Raw genomic sequence first — 14,501 nt, 5'->3', positions numbered from 1 at the left:
AGATGTAAACAGCTCGTTGTAATATTAACTTCCCGAAACACTCAATTCTAGTCTGTTGTATGCATGCTGAGTTACTTAGAGGTAGGTATGCTAGTGCCTGCAACTTATTTTGAAATATTTAAAAAATTGGATTGATGATGAATTTAGATATAAATAGATATGTGATAAAGCAAGTACAGAAAAATGTTATAGAATCTATTTACAGTAAATTTTAATACTGCTCTGCTGTATGTTTGAATTTTTTCATAATGAAATGGTGGTAGGGGCCTTACATCGTGGCAGCCATCCCAGGCTTCCCATATCAGAATGCCAGTACAAGTCCTAACTGTTCCACTTCCTAGTCGACTTCCTATACTGCATGCCTGGGAAGGCTGTGGAGGATGCCCAAGTACTTGGGCCCTTGTCACCCATGTGGGGAGACCCAGAATGGAGTGTTGGCTAGATCTATGCCAACCTTAGCTGTTCCAGCCACTTGAAGTGTGACCCAGACAATGGTTCTCTATCTCTTCCTGTCACTCTGCCTTAGAAAGTGAATGAATGAATACATACAGTTTTTGCTAATTACTGATAAGGGGATGGTAAACATTGACATCACTGCTTTAGGGGAAAATTAATTTTTTTAAAGAATTATTTCATTTTTATTTGAATGGCAGAGTTACGGAGAGAAGGAAAGGCAAAGAGAGAGATCTTCCATCCATTGGTTCATTCCCCATATAGCTGCAAAGGCTGGAGCTGAGGTGATCCAAAGCCAGAACCTGGAGGTTCTTCCAGGTCTCCCAAATGGGTGCAGGGGCCCAGGGACTTAAGCCATCCTTTACACAGGCCACAAGCAGGGAACTGGATGGGAAATAGACCAGTTAGGACAGGAACCGGAACTGGTGCCATAGGGGATGCTGGCACCACAGGTGGAAGCATAGCCTACTATGCCATGCTGTTAACCCTGGAAAAATCTAATTTCTAATCCATTTTTCTAATGACTGAAAATCATTAAAATTTCTAGTATGTATTGTTTAAAGGACTGTTTATTTATTTGAAAGGCAGAGTGACACAGAGAAGGAGGGGCAGGGATGAAGATATCTTCCATCTACTGATTCTCTCCCCAACAACCTGGGCTTAACCAGGAAACAACCAGGAGCCTAGAATTCCATCAGGGTCTCCCATGTGGGTGACAAGAACCCAAGTATTTAGACCATGATCTTCTGCCTCTCAGATGTGTTAGCAGGAAGCTGGATCAGAAACACAGAGCAGCCAAGACTGGAATCAGGCCATCCCAACCTGTGGCTTAATCTGCCACACCTCAAGGTCCCTCCTCAGAGTCTACAATGTATCATAGGAAGGTATTTGAAAAGTTTGTGGGAAATTAAAACAAGTTTATCTTGATGCAAAAATATACTCAAATCCATGCATACTTTATCATTGCATTTTCCATAATCTTTTTTGAAGACCTCTTCATATATTGTTCTTGTTAAATTTAGCTTTGGCTGAGGGGAATTGAGAAAGCGCTTTGTGCTCTAACACTGTTTTGGAATGATGAGGTGAAGATAACAGCAAACGTAATTTTGTGCCTGGAGTGTGGTTTTGCTGCCTTTGGGTTGTTCACTTTCCTTTCTTGGCAGCATAATCCTAAAGTATCATTTCCGGGGGGCGGGGGATATTCTTCCTGCCACTTGTCTGTATTATGAATAAAAGCAAATACTTGAAGAGATGAATCATTGATTCCTGGGCCATTTGTCAGAAAGGGTTTGACCACTTGGTCAAATGTCTCTGTGGAAGTCTTTGTTCTGCACTGACAGTGAGTATCAGAACCTCTTTCCTTGAAACTAAGCTTGCCAAAACTCTAAGTTTGATACTAAGTTTTCCCCTCTCAGAACAGCTTTAAAAAAGAGGTAAGGACAGGCTTTCACCATAGGAGTTAAGATGCCCACGTTTCCATATCCGAGTGCCTGGATTCAAGTCCCAGCTGTGATCCTGTGCTAGTGCCCACCCTGGAAAGCAGCAACTGATGGCTTGAGGAACTGGATCCCTGCCAGGTCCCTGCCACACACATGGGAGACCTGGACTGGGTTCTCAGTTATTACCTTCGCCTCCCACCAGCCCTGGACACTGCAGGCTCTGGGGAATGAACCAGGGAATGGAAATGGACTTGCTTTTTCCTTCTCTTCTTCTCTCCAAATAAATAATTTTTAGATTAAAAAAAAACATGCAAAATTAATCATAAATGATATGGAAATAGGGGAATTTTTATTTTTTAAAACATGTTTGTTTGTTTGTTTGTTTAAAGGAGAGAGAAAGTGCTATCTTACGTCCACTGGTTCGCTCCCCAAATGATCGCATAGACCAAGGCTGATCCAAGCCAAAGCCAGGAGACACATGGGCATCAGGTGCCAGGAAGCTTGGCCAACCTCCTCTGCTTTCCCAGGTACATTAGAGGGCAGCTGGATCAGAAACAGGGCTGCTAGACTTGAATCAGTGATCTAAAATTGAATGCCAGCATTGCAGGCATTAGCTTAGTTCACTGGCCCTGGTTTTAACCTTTTTTCTTAAAAAGGAGAGGATCAAAAATAATTCCATCATTTTAGAGAAATAGATTCAAAGAGGAAATGTTTGATTATAACCCTTGCAGCCAAAGGATTATCAAGAGTATAGTAATTTTAAAGGCATTACCATTTTGATGGTAAGAAAATTCTCTATTAAGCAATAGTATCCAGTAATAAGAATTATTTTATTGGGCCCGGCGCAACAGCGTAGTGGCTGAAGTCCTCGCCTTGAACATGCCGGGATCCCATATGGATGCCAGTTTGTGTCCCAGCAGCCCCGCTTCCCATCCAGCTCCCAGCCTGGGAATGCAGTTGAGGACGGCCCAAAGTCTTGGGACCCTGCATCTGTGTGGGAGACGCGGAAGAAGCTCCTGGCTTCAGATTGGCACAGTTCTAGCCGCTGCAGCCGCTTGGAAAATGAACCATCGAGGGAAGATCTTCCTCTCTGTCTCTTCTCAGTATATCTGCCTTTCCAATAGAAATAAGTAAGTCTTAAAAAAAAAGAATTATTATATCACACAGGATTTTGTATTTAAATTATGTCACTAAGTTTTTCCTTTTCTTTTTGTCTCACAATTACCTTTGAAATCCTGAAAGTTGATTTTTTGAAAAGATTTATTTGTTTTTATTGGAAAGGCAGATATACAGAGAGAGAAGGAGATACATAGAGAAAGATCTTCCTGGTTCACTCCCCAAGTTGCTGCAGTGGCCAGAGCTGACCTGATCCAAAGCCAGGAGGCAGGAGCTTCTTCCATATGGGTGCAGACTCCCAAGGCTTTGGGTCATCCTCGACTACTTTCCCAGGCAAGGAATTGGTTGGGAACTGGAACAACCAGGACACAATCTAGCACCCATATGATATGCCAGTTCATGCAAAGCAAGTATTTTAGCCACTAAACCATCAACGCTGGGCGATGCATAGCACTTTCACATCCATTATCTTTTTTTTAATTTTTTTAAATTTATTTATTTGAAAGACAGATTTACAGACACACACACACACACACACACACACACACACAGATGTTCCATCCACTGATTCACTTCCCAAATGGTTTAAAAGTCAGGGCTGTGTCAGGCCAAAGCCAGGAACTTCTTCCAGATCTCCCATGTGGGTATAGGAGTCCAAACATTTGGGCTATGCTCTGCTGCTTTTCCAGGAGCACTACCAGGGAGCTGGATCCAAAGTGGAGTGGCCGGGACTCAAACCATCATTCATACGGAGTGCTGGCATCATAGCAGCAGCCCTGCCTGCTATGCTAAAACACTGGCCTCTCCTGATTTTTACAGCAAACATTCTACATAAAAAGTAAAAGGATTGGGCCTGGCATGGTAGCCTAGTCACTGAGGTCCTCGCCTAGCATGTTCTGGGATCCCATGTGGGTGCTGGTTTGTGTCCTGGCAGCCCCATTTCCCATTCAGCTCCCTGCTTGTGGCCTGGAAAAGCAGTCAAGGATGGTCCAAAGCCTGGGGACCTTTCACCCTTGTAAAAGACACAGAAGAAGCTGCTGGCACCTGGGTTCAGATCGGCTCAGCTCCAGTCGTGCAACGACTTGAGGAATGAACAAGCAGATGTAAAATCTTCCTCTCTGTCTCTCCTTTCTGTAAATCTGACTTTCCAATAAAAATAAATTTAAGAAAATCTTTTTACTTTTTTTTATGTTTTGAATAGGAAACTACAGGGTCTGAAAGGGGCTATAAGGAAAACAGAGTAACATCAAATTACTAGTATTGTTGAGAAATTCTCCTGTAACAATGTAACAAAGTTTCTTCATTAAGTAGTCTGGGGATAAATTGTTGCATGGGCAGAACTCTTTGTGTCAGAGTCAACCATTCGTTTGTGGAATCTACAAATGCTTCAAAATAGTTTTCTTTCTTAAAGTTCTGTACTGTGTAGGCCTCTATACATTGAATTAATTGTGGTATGTAAGCATTTTCATCAAATACCACAAACTCTTTTGGATATAAATAAGGAACATTCACATGCTTCCGATCATCCGTCTAGACATGTATTGACTTTCACTAAACATGTACTGTACTTACAGTGTGCTGGCAAATGTTTAACAATTGGGTCTCCAGGAAACCAGCAATCCTGATTTGTGGGGTTTTCCTTTTCTGTTCTGTAAATATTCTCTCCATGGCCAATTCCAGACTTAACAAGATGGTGATATTATGAATGTAACTTTGGAAGACACATTTCCCCATTAGTAAACCTTGCTGGGCTACTGTGAGTCCCAGCACCTCACTAGCTGAAAGTCTGCATTAATATGCAAGGGTCTTAAAATAGCATTTGCACAAAGTGTATTTGAGCATATAGATTTGGATTTAGGTTATCTTTTGCATATTATCTGGGTTCCTGATGTTTTTTACTTAATCTACAACCAGTTTAAAAGTAGAGGAATGGGACCTAGCATGGTAGTCTAGTGGCTAAAGTCCTCACCTTGCAGGTACTGGGATCCCACCTGGGCACTGGTTCCTGTCCCAGCAGGCCCGCTTCCCATCCAGCTCACCAAAATACAGAGGTGGATGCTTCCTACCCTTGTTTTACTGAAAAATTTGTATAAGTTTTATAATATACATAGAAGAGCTCTGTGGTACTTACTTAAGAATTTAGTCAGATAAGAATCTGTCAGCATTGTACCAAGGAATTGTTCCAAAATAGTACTTTCTGATTTTAAGTGAGCAAAATAAGTCTTCCTTGTATCCCCCAAGTAAGACTTCTCTTTTAGAGTTGGAGCTTTGTTATGTCACAGTGAAATTGAAGACAAGGTGGACGTGTTTTCTGTTCTTCAGGGAGCTACAATGTAGTGGGAATAAAAACTTGCAAAAGTAATCATCTTTAAGAACAAACATTTGGGTCCCGGCAGCGTGGCCTAGCGGCTAAAGTCCTCGCCTCGAAAGCCCCGGGATCCCATATGGGCCCCGGTTCTGGTCCCGGCAGCTCCACTTCCCATCCAGCTCCCTGTTTGTGGCCTGGGAGAGCAGTCGAGGACAGCCCAAAGCTTTGGGACCCTGCACCCGCGTGGGAGACCCGGAGGAGGTTCCTGGTTCCCAGCATCGGATCAGCACGCACCGGCCCATTGTGGCTCACTTGGGGAGTGAAGCATCTGATGGAGGATCTTCCTCTCTGTCTCTCCTCCTCTCTGTATGTCCGGCTTTCCAATAATAATAAAATCTTTAAAAAAAAAAAAAAAGAACAAACATTTGCAGTATAATTTTGACATATGAAATAAAAATTACGGGCCTGGCACAATAGCGTAGCGACTGAAGTCCTTGCCTAGAACACACTGGGATCCCATATGGGTGCCGGTTCTAATCCCTGCAGACCCACTTCCCATCCAGCTCCCTGCTTGTGGCCTGGGAAAGCAGTCAAGGTTGGCCCAAAGTCTTGGGACCCTGCACCCACATGGGAAACCCAGAAGAAATTCCTGGCACCTGTCTTCGGATTGGCTCAGCTGCAGCTGTTGCGGTCACTTGGGGAGTGAATCATCGGATGGAAGATCTTCCTCCGTATCTGCCTTTCCAATAAAAATAAATAAATCTTAAAAAAAAAAAAAAGAAATAAAATTACTAGAGGCTATTGTTATTAGGCTAACCTCCTGTACCAGGCATCAATAAGCCAACCTAAAAGTCAAAATGGAGTCACTCATGCTAAAATCTCTAAAATTAAGCAGTCATGTTACGTAGGAAATCAGGATTAAAGAGCAAACAGCCAAATTTCCTGTAATGGAGCTGACATCCAGTACTGGTTTGAGTTCCAGCTATTCTGCTTCCAGCTCCCTGCTAATGTGCCTGGGAAAGCAATAGAATATAGTCCCCATGCTTGGGACTATGCCACTCATGTGGGAGACGTGGGTGGAGTTCCTGGCTTCTGCCCAGGCCATTGTGGCCATTTGGGGAATGAGTCAGTGGTTAAAAGATTCTAACTCTGCCTTTCAAGTAAATAAATTTTTTAAAATTCAAGATCTAATAAACTTTTTTTAAAAAGATTTTTTTTTTAATTTATTTGTAAGGCAGAGTTACAGAGAAAAAGAGAGGGAGAGACAACAGAAAGCGAGAAGGAGATCTACCCAGTGGCTCACTCCTCAAATGGCTGCAAAAGCCAGGGCTAGGCCAGGCTGACCAGGAACTTCTTTCCATGTCTCCTGAGTAGGTGCAAGAGCTCAAATACTTGGGCCATCTTATGCTGCTCTCTCAGGTGCATTAGCAAGGAACTGAATCAGAAGTGGAACAGCCAGGATTCTTTGCCCATATGTGATATATGGATTGCTGTCATTGTCTATTAAGCCCCAATCCCAGCCCCCAAACTGCTTTCCTCATCAGCACTCTCAATATTGTTCCTTGTTTATAATTGTTGGCATTAAATTATATAGGATCCTCTATTCTCTCCCTCGCTTTGTTTTCTGAGACATAAGCTCACTTTGACATTCTCAAATCAGTTATTTTTAGGACTTGATTGGTCTCCCTTTCTGCAGGTTAGGTCTCCCACATATCTAGATGGAATCTGCATCTTGTGTCCCATCCCACTTTCTAAGGCTTCGAAGTCTGAAGGAAACTATACTATTGTCCCTGAAATAAGGAGAATGTCATTACTTTGATTCTTTGTTGGTTTAAAATGTATTCTCTTAAAAAAAAAAAAAAAGTTTCAGCTTAGTCTTCACATCCTGCTACTATATACTTTGACCACGCCTTTTTAAATGCAGTATTCAAATTTTAAAGATAGTCTGGCTGATTTAGGGAGCCAAGAACATCAGCAGTGTTACTTAGTTCACTGTTGCTGTCTTGGTAGAATGAGAGGAGATAATGTCAGCCTGTTGCCTCTCCTCCTTTCCTCTCGGTTGTCCTTTGCCATCCATTCTTTTCATTTCCCGCCTCTTATATGTAAGTTGTATATTCACAGTTGTGTGTATGGAAAAACTATGTCTTTTTGCTTTCTTCCTATGAACAGTAATTTAATTGGAAAAGTATTGAAAATAATTGGCTGTGAATCTGTCATCAATAAAGGAAACCGGGGTTTTTCTGTGCCTCTGATCCCACCAGGTTGTAGGTTTTATCAACCAGTGCTCAGACTCTGAAAAGTTCATTGCTTAGAGCCAAATTTTGAGTAACTGCTTGACGCTCCCCTTGTCAGTTCCTTCTGTGTCCTAAGTTCAGGGAACAGTTTGATCCTTAAGTTTTTGCCACCAATGTCTAGTCAGTGTCTTGCTTCTAAGTCCTTTCTTCTTCCTATAACCTAACTAGATTTTCTCAGCTAAATGAAGAGCTGATCCTGTTTTGGTTTTCTGAGTTTCTTTTTTTCTTTGTTTTTGTCTGATTTATTTTTTCATGATGATGATGATGATAAATATACTGTGTGATGCTGTGTGGTATGAGAGTAGTCATCCCAATCCCCGGAGGGCAGAGACTATTGTTCATCTTTATCCTAGTCCCCACCTGGTGCCTGGAGCAAGGAGCTTAGTATTTTCAGGCAAGATAATTGGTATATCTTGTTCTTAATCGTTTAAGACTTATTTATTTTTATTGGAAAGACAGATTACAGAGAGGAGGAGAGACAGGAAGATCTTACATCCCATGGTTCATTCCCCAAGCAGCCACAGCAGCTGGAGCTGAGCCAATCCGAAGCCAGGAGCCAGGAGCTTCTTCCAGGTTTCCCACGTGGGTGCAGGGTCCCAAGACTGTGGACTGTCCTCGACTGCTTTCCCAGGCCACAAGCAGGGAGCTGGATGGGAAGTGAAGCTGCCGGTATTAGAACCTGCGCCCATATGAGATCCCGGGCGTGTTCAAGGCAAGGACCTTGATCACTATGCTGTTGTGCTGGGCCCTTGTTCTTAACTTTATAGTAGACTTGTTGCACCACAAACTAATGATTGTGAAAATGTAACTTTCTGATATAAAATTGCCTTTTGTAAAACAGTGTTGCTTTTATAACATAAAAACTTTGTGACTACTTACACGATTTCTATAATTCTTGGGTAAGCCCTAAGTGGGAAAGCCACATAGTTTTGCCAATTTTAGTGAAATGCTGTAGCCTTTTGTTGTTGAGATCAAGTAGGTGGTAACCAATGAACACTGTCACATTTGTACCAGAACTTATTTTTTTTTAACAGCAGACATCTGTAAGTAGATATGTTACTGAAACATTAAGATGCCCATTTGGTGTAAGAAAGGAGGTGGATTTATTTTAATCACAAAAGGAACTTTAGAAAAATAATAAATCGCATATTCTTCTGTATTTTTCTGCATATAGTACTACAAATGTTTTTTTTAATGTCGTTTCTCCTGTGATTTACAAGGATATAGGTTAACCATCAACTTTATAATATACAATAAGAAATCATGACTTACTAATTTTATTATCCAAAGATAACTTTTTGTGTTGGAAGCCTATAAAAGTTACTAAAAAAGATTCTTCTTTGTACTCCTAATATCTATAAAATCAAACTAGAAAAGTTTGAGTGATTGAGCAGTCAAGAATCTCCTATTCATTTGCCGTTTCTTTTTCTTCTAGAACTGCCCTTGGATGACCAGGATTCTCCATAGCTGATAATGGTGGGGCTGAACTCTGCAGCTTTCTCTGGCATTCGGTTATTAAAAACAAATAGGATGCAAGTTCCTCAACTTCAGATTATGAAAACAGTGCTTGGAAAACTGAAAACTATCTAAATGATTGTCTTTGGTTGGGCCGTGTTCTTAGCAAGCAGAAGCCTTGGCCAGGGTCTGCTGTTGACTCTCGAGGAACACATAGCCCACCTGCTAGGGACTAGGGGTACTGCTACCACCATGGGTAATTCCTGTATTTGCCGAGATGACAGTGGAGCTGAAGACAGTGTTGACACCCAGCAGCAGCAGGCTGAGAACAGTGCAGTACCCACGGCTGACACACGGAGCCAACCCCGGGACCCTGTTCGGCCTCCAAGAAGAGGCCGAGGACCACATGAGCCAAGGAGAAAGAAACAAAATGTTGATGGGTTAGTGCTGGACACATTGGCAGTAATACGGACTCTTGTAGATAAGTAAGTATCTGATCCAGTCATCTACGCCATTAAGGGTTCTGCCAGGAACTGTGACTTTTGAAGTCTTTCAGTCATTGAGGATTAAACAAGCCTTGTGCTCACAGGGGATAGGAGGATATGTTCTCTGATGACACAATAAATGATAAATTTTGATATGTTGTACTTGCTGTCATCTACTATCTGGAAATGTCAAATCATTTCTGTAACAGAAAATACTAATGAAAGCTGTCATCTTGGGGTGGATGTTTGGCCTACTGGTTAAGCTGTCAGGATACCAGCATCCTGTTTCAGAGCCTTGGATTCGGAGTTTTTGTGTCTGAGTCCCAGCTCTATCTGATTCCTGATCCCAATTTTCTGTCAGTGCAGAAAAGGGAAAGTGTGGGGTGGCTGGGAAAGGTAGCAGATAATGGTTTAAGTGGTCAGGTCCCTGGACCCAAATGTGAGACCTGAACTGAATTCCTGGCTTTGGCCTCATTCAGTCCCACATGCTGTGGGCATTTTGAGATGTTAACTTTGGATGGGAACTACTCTGTCCCAGCCTTTCAAAACAAACAAGCAAAACAAACAAACAAAACCCTAAGCTGTCCATGAGAAAATATAGTAAGTATGGAGTAGTGTTGCTAGCTACAAAAAAATGATTTCACGAAGATTCACTATTGTGCTTGCCAATCTGACCCCAACTGGAGATTCACGAGGTATTTTGCCAAGCGCGTGGCTGCATGCAACTTCTGTTTGTAAAGAAAGACAAGGAGATTTTCCATCTTTCTCCTCTTTTTACATCCCTTATTTGGCCCTCTTTGATCCATTTGGGAAGTTTGTAAGCTAAAACAACAGGGCACACCTGTACCTGTTTTGTCATCTTTTCTTGTTTTGTCTAACTTTTAAGTAGAAAATCCCAGATTGAATAACAGTAAAACTAAGGACATTGTTCAAGTTGAAAAACAAATTCTTGCTTATGATTTTGCATGTAATTCAATAGGGAAGAGTAGATTTTAGTCCCATGATGGGCTTAGGTTCAAATTCTGGCCCAGCCCTTTACTGGCCACATAACATTGGTTAATTTCTTCCGGAAGCCCCAGATTTCTCGTCTCAAAATAGGGAGCAGTACTTTTTTTCAAAAAGACTTATTTATTTTTATTACAAAGTCAGATATACAGAGAGGAGGAGAGATAGAGAGGAAGATCTTTCGTCCGATGATTTACTCTCCAAGTGAGCGCCAACAGCCAGTGCTGTGCCGATCGATCCAAAGCCAGGAGCAAGGAACCAGGAACTACCTTCAGGTCTCCCACACGGGTGCAGGATCCCAAAGCATTGGGTCGTCCACTCCTTTCCCAGGCCACAAGCAGGGAGCTGGATGGGAAGTGGAGCAGCCAGGATTAGAACCGGCACCTGTATGGGATCCTGGTGCATTCAAGGTGAGGACCTTAGCTGCTGGGCCACAGTGCAGTGCCGGGCCCAGGAGCAGTACTTTTCTTATAAAGCTTCTCCGGAGATCATGAGCTAAATCATCTAATTGCATCACATACTATTAGTATATAAATACTTGACAGTCAAATATATAAAATTTTAATTTTTGAGGCATTTAGCCTCGCAGTTTAAATGCCTGTGTCCTGCATTGGAGTGCTTAGGTGTCAATCTTGACCTCCAGCTTCCTGCTGGTATGGTCCCTTGCAGGCAGCAATGGTGGCTTTTGCCCATGTAGAAAACCTGGGTGATGTTCCTAGCTTCTGATTTTGGACTTGGACTAGCCCTGGCCAATGTTTGGGGAGTGAACTGGCAGATGGGAGTTTTCTCTACCTTTCAAATAAGTAAATTTTTTAAAAGATTTACTTATTTTTATTACAAAGTCTGATATACAGAGAGGAGGAGAGAGAGAGAGAAAGATCTTCCGTCCGAAGATTCACTCCCCAAGTGAGCGCAACGGCCGGTGCTGTGCCGATCCAAAGCCAGGAGCCAGGAGCCAGGAACTTCCTCCAGGTCTCCAATGCGGGTGCAGGATGCCAAAGCATTGGGCTGTCCTCGACTGCTTTCCCAGGCAGGGAACTGGATGGGAAGTGGAGCTGCCAGGATTTGAACCGGCTTCTGTATGGAATCCTGGTGCGTTCAAGGCAAGGACTTTAGCCGCTAGGCCATGCCGCCAGGCTCCAAATAAGTAAATTTAAAACATAATTTTAAAGATAGCTTTTTTAGCTCCTCAGAAATTTTAGTATACAACAGGATATCCCAGTTTTATAAAATATGTCCTTAAATTTACAAACTATTGGCATATTTCCTGGCCTTCAAGAATGACACTTTTTGAAAAACATTTTCATTGTACTATAAAATTGTAATGAAAAGTTACCCTTTCCAAATAAGAAAGTAAATCACAATTTTCATTTACGCCTTTGGAAAAATAGATGAAGAGTAAAGTTTGACATTAACTGTTTTTATTGGATTGTAAATATCACCTTTCTGAGAACAAAAAAAAAAAAAAAAGGCAGATGTGGAGACTGGATTATTTGATGTGTTTGAGAAGATAGTGGGACAGTACAATCCAGACAGTTTGTAAACATGGTCATATAGCTTGCCCTTTAGAAGATATTGAAAAAGAATTTTATGACCTATATAGTTTATAGGGCTGTTAGAACCAAACATGAAAGATAGGACAAGTGGGCTTGGTAAGGATTTAGCTAAATGAAATTCCTGCTGTTGCTGTCTGGTCTCCCTTGATTTCATTCTGAAATAAATTGCCCAATTGCACCATGCCTCATTACCCAGTTTTGTTTTCCCTTGATCTAAGCCAAGTTTTTCTGTTTTTATTTTTTGTCATTTTCATTATATAATTTTAATCCTATATGCTTCTAATGACCACATTCTTCAGTTCTGAAAATTTTTCCAGCCATTATCTCCTTGAATATTGTTCTCACTGGGTTCTGAGTGAATTCCTCAACATTCTCTTTTAAGAATTCATTAAGAATTCATTAAGAATTCTCTTTCTGGCACATTTGGAGTTATACAATTTGTTGAGGTTTTTCTTTCAGTAAATCTATTTTATTTCTAGGATTTCTAATTTTCTTTCCAACAGTTCTCTCTTAATCTTAACATTTTTAAATCATTCTGAAGATCTATTATATGCATATTTTTGGTAGTGACTTTATCCTTAGATTGTTATTGGTTTAGTTATTTTTTTAACATTTTTTTTTTTTTAATTTGAAAGGTATATTTACAGAGAAAAGGAAGAATCTTCCATCTGCTGGTTCACTCCCCAAATCTGAAGCCAGGAACTAGGAGTTTCTTCTTGGTCTTTCCTACAGGTGCAGGAGACCAAGGCCTTGGGCCATCATCTTCCATTGCTTTCCCAAGCCACAAGTGGAGAGCTGGGACATGAAACAGTGCCCCTATGGAATCCTGGCGCTTGCAGGGGGAGGATTGCCAGTTGAGCCATCATAACATCCCTTAGTTATTTTCAGATCTTGGGAATTTAGTATTCTGACTCTTTTCGATATTTTTTCCCCTCTCATTTGCCTGAGTGTTCTCTATCTCCCCTTCTCTCTGCCACTTGTGCTGTTGTCTGTCCCAGAGATCCTCAGTTTGTGGCTGAAGCTAAAATGAGAATTGGTGACTCTGAGTTCCCATTCCACTCTAAGAAGCTCAGGTTCCATTGCATAACTTTGTTCACCTCTTTTGCATCAATGACATCTTACAGCTTTCTGTCCTGCAGCTCAGGTTATCATTCATAGCATTTTTCAACTTCTTTCCATAATAGGGGAACCCTGCCTCCAGCTTTGCTTGTTTATTCTGCCCTACCCTTTCCACAGTGGGTTTGTACTTCATTAATCTGCAAGCTTAGGGGGATCTCAGTCTCCTTGATGAGTTCCTCACCATACGTAGCCCAGTAAAGTCCTATGGCTTTTAGCATCAACCCTTCACTGGCAATTTCTGCTCTGTCTCTGATCCACAAAGGAGTTTATCTTGTTCTTTGAGAAGAGGGATATGTGTGTGTAAAACTGAAGTACTCCTGTTCCTTGCAGATTCTTCATTGCATTTTATTATTTTTCTTTTCTCCCTTTATCCCCTTTTCCTCCCTCTAAGATAATAGTAAATTACAAATTTAGTCAGTTTAAGAAAATTCAACAAAACTGTCTAACATTTATTTATGTAGGGGAAAATATATGGACATTTTTGTGTGTGGTTTTAAAAAAGTATCTAACTGGCCTGTGTTCAAGTGTTGGCTGTGCTCCTGTTTCCAACATCCCTCCCTGGGAGGCGGCGGTGATGACGGCGATGACTCAAGCAGTCGGGTACTTGCCACCCACGTCGGGGATCCGGACTGAATTTCTGGCTTCTGGCTTCAGCCAGTCCCAGCCTCAGCTGCTGCAGACATTTGAGGAGTAATACAGAAGATGGAAGTTAAAGCTCTCTCTCTCTCTGCTTTTCAAATAAATAAATCTCAAAAATTTAATCCTCTGTTTTTAACCTGTCAACATTATGTGTAAGACATGTATTGCTGTATGTAAATCTACAATTACTGTTTTACTGTTCCTTTGCGTGCTTGATGTTGTTATCTTCATCCATTGGTGGTCACTTAGTGCGACCTAATTTTTGTTCCTACAGAAAGCTCTGCAGTGAAGAGCAACCACGGACATGTATTTGTTGACCTACGTGAAAGTTTCTGTACCATCATTGTGTAAATGCATGCTTCATTTTCTTTGTTGCTAGATAGCTGACCAGAAATTTTATGTCAGTCAGTTATATCGTTTTCAAGTTTTCTTTTAGATAATAATTTTCCTTTTTTATGAAAGGGTACCGGATGCCAATCAGCAATCTCCATACCACAAAGTTATTCTGAAGGTTAAATGACTTAAAACAATAGTTTTAATTTCTTTTCACAGTAAAACCTATCCACATTATGTAAATCTGTGAATACAGAGTCCTTCAACAATTAGAGATATCATTGCACATGGAAAATGTT

At 41.3% G+C, this 14,501-nt stretch overlaps 1 protein-coding gene across 6 annotated transcripts in view; it reads left to right on the top strand.

Annotated features, from left to right (window-relative positions):
* The window catches only part of RSPRY1 (ring finger and SPRY domain containing 1), a 47,904-nt gene that overhangs the window by 8,562 nt on the left and 24,841 nt on the right, over positions 1–14,501 (top strand). For 5 of the 6 annotated variants that reach the window (XM_004583880.4, XM_012926635.2, XM_012926634.2 and 2 more), the window contains exon 2: positions 9,046–9,550. In XM_004583880.4, coding sequence (XP_004583937.1) covers positions 9,201–9,550 — 350 coding nt within the window. In that variant the 5' untranslated portion in view covers positions 9,046–9,200. Of the gene's footprint in view, positions 1–4,583; positions 4,716–9,045; positions 9,551–14,501 lie in introns of those variants that run through there. The other variant, XM_058675009.1, reaches the window with a different exon arrangement.

The sequence above is a fragment of the Ochotona princeps genome, chromosome 16 (assembly GCF_030435755.1).
Source record: "Ochotona princeps isolate mOchPri1 chromosome 16, mOchPri1.hap1, whole genome shotgun sequence".
NCBI lineage: Eukaryota > Metazoa > Chordata > Mammalia > Lagomorpha > Ochotonidae > Ochotona > Ochotona princeps.
This window is presented reverse-complemented; position numbering and strand designations above follow the sequence as displayed.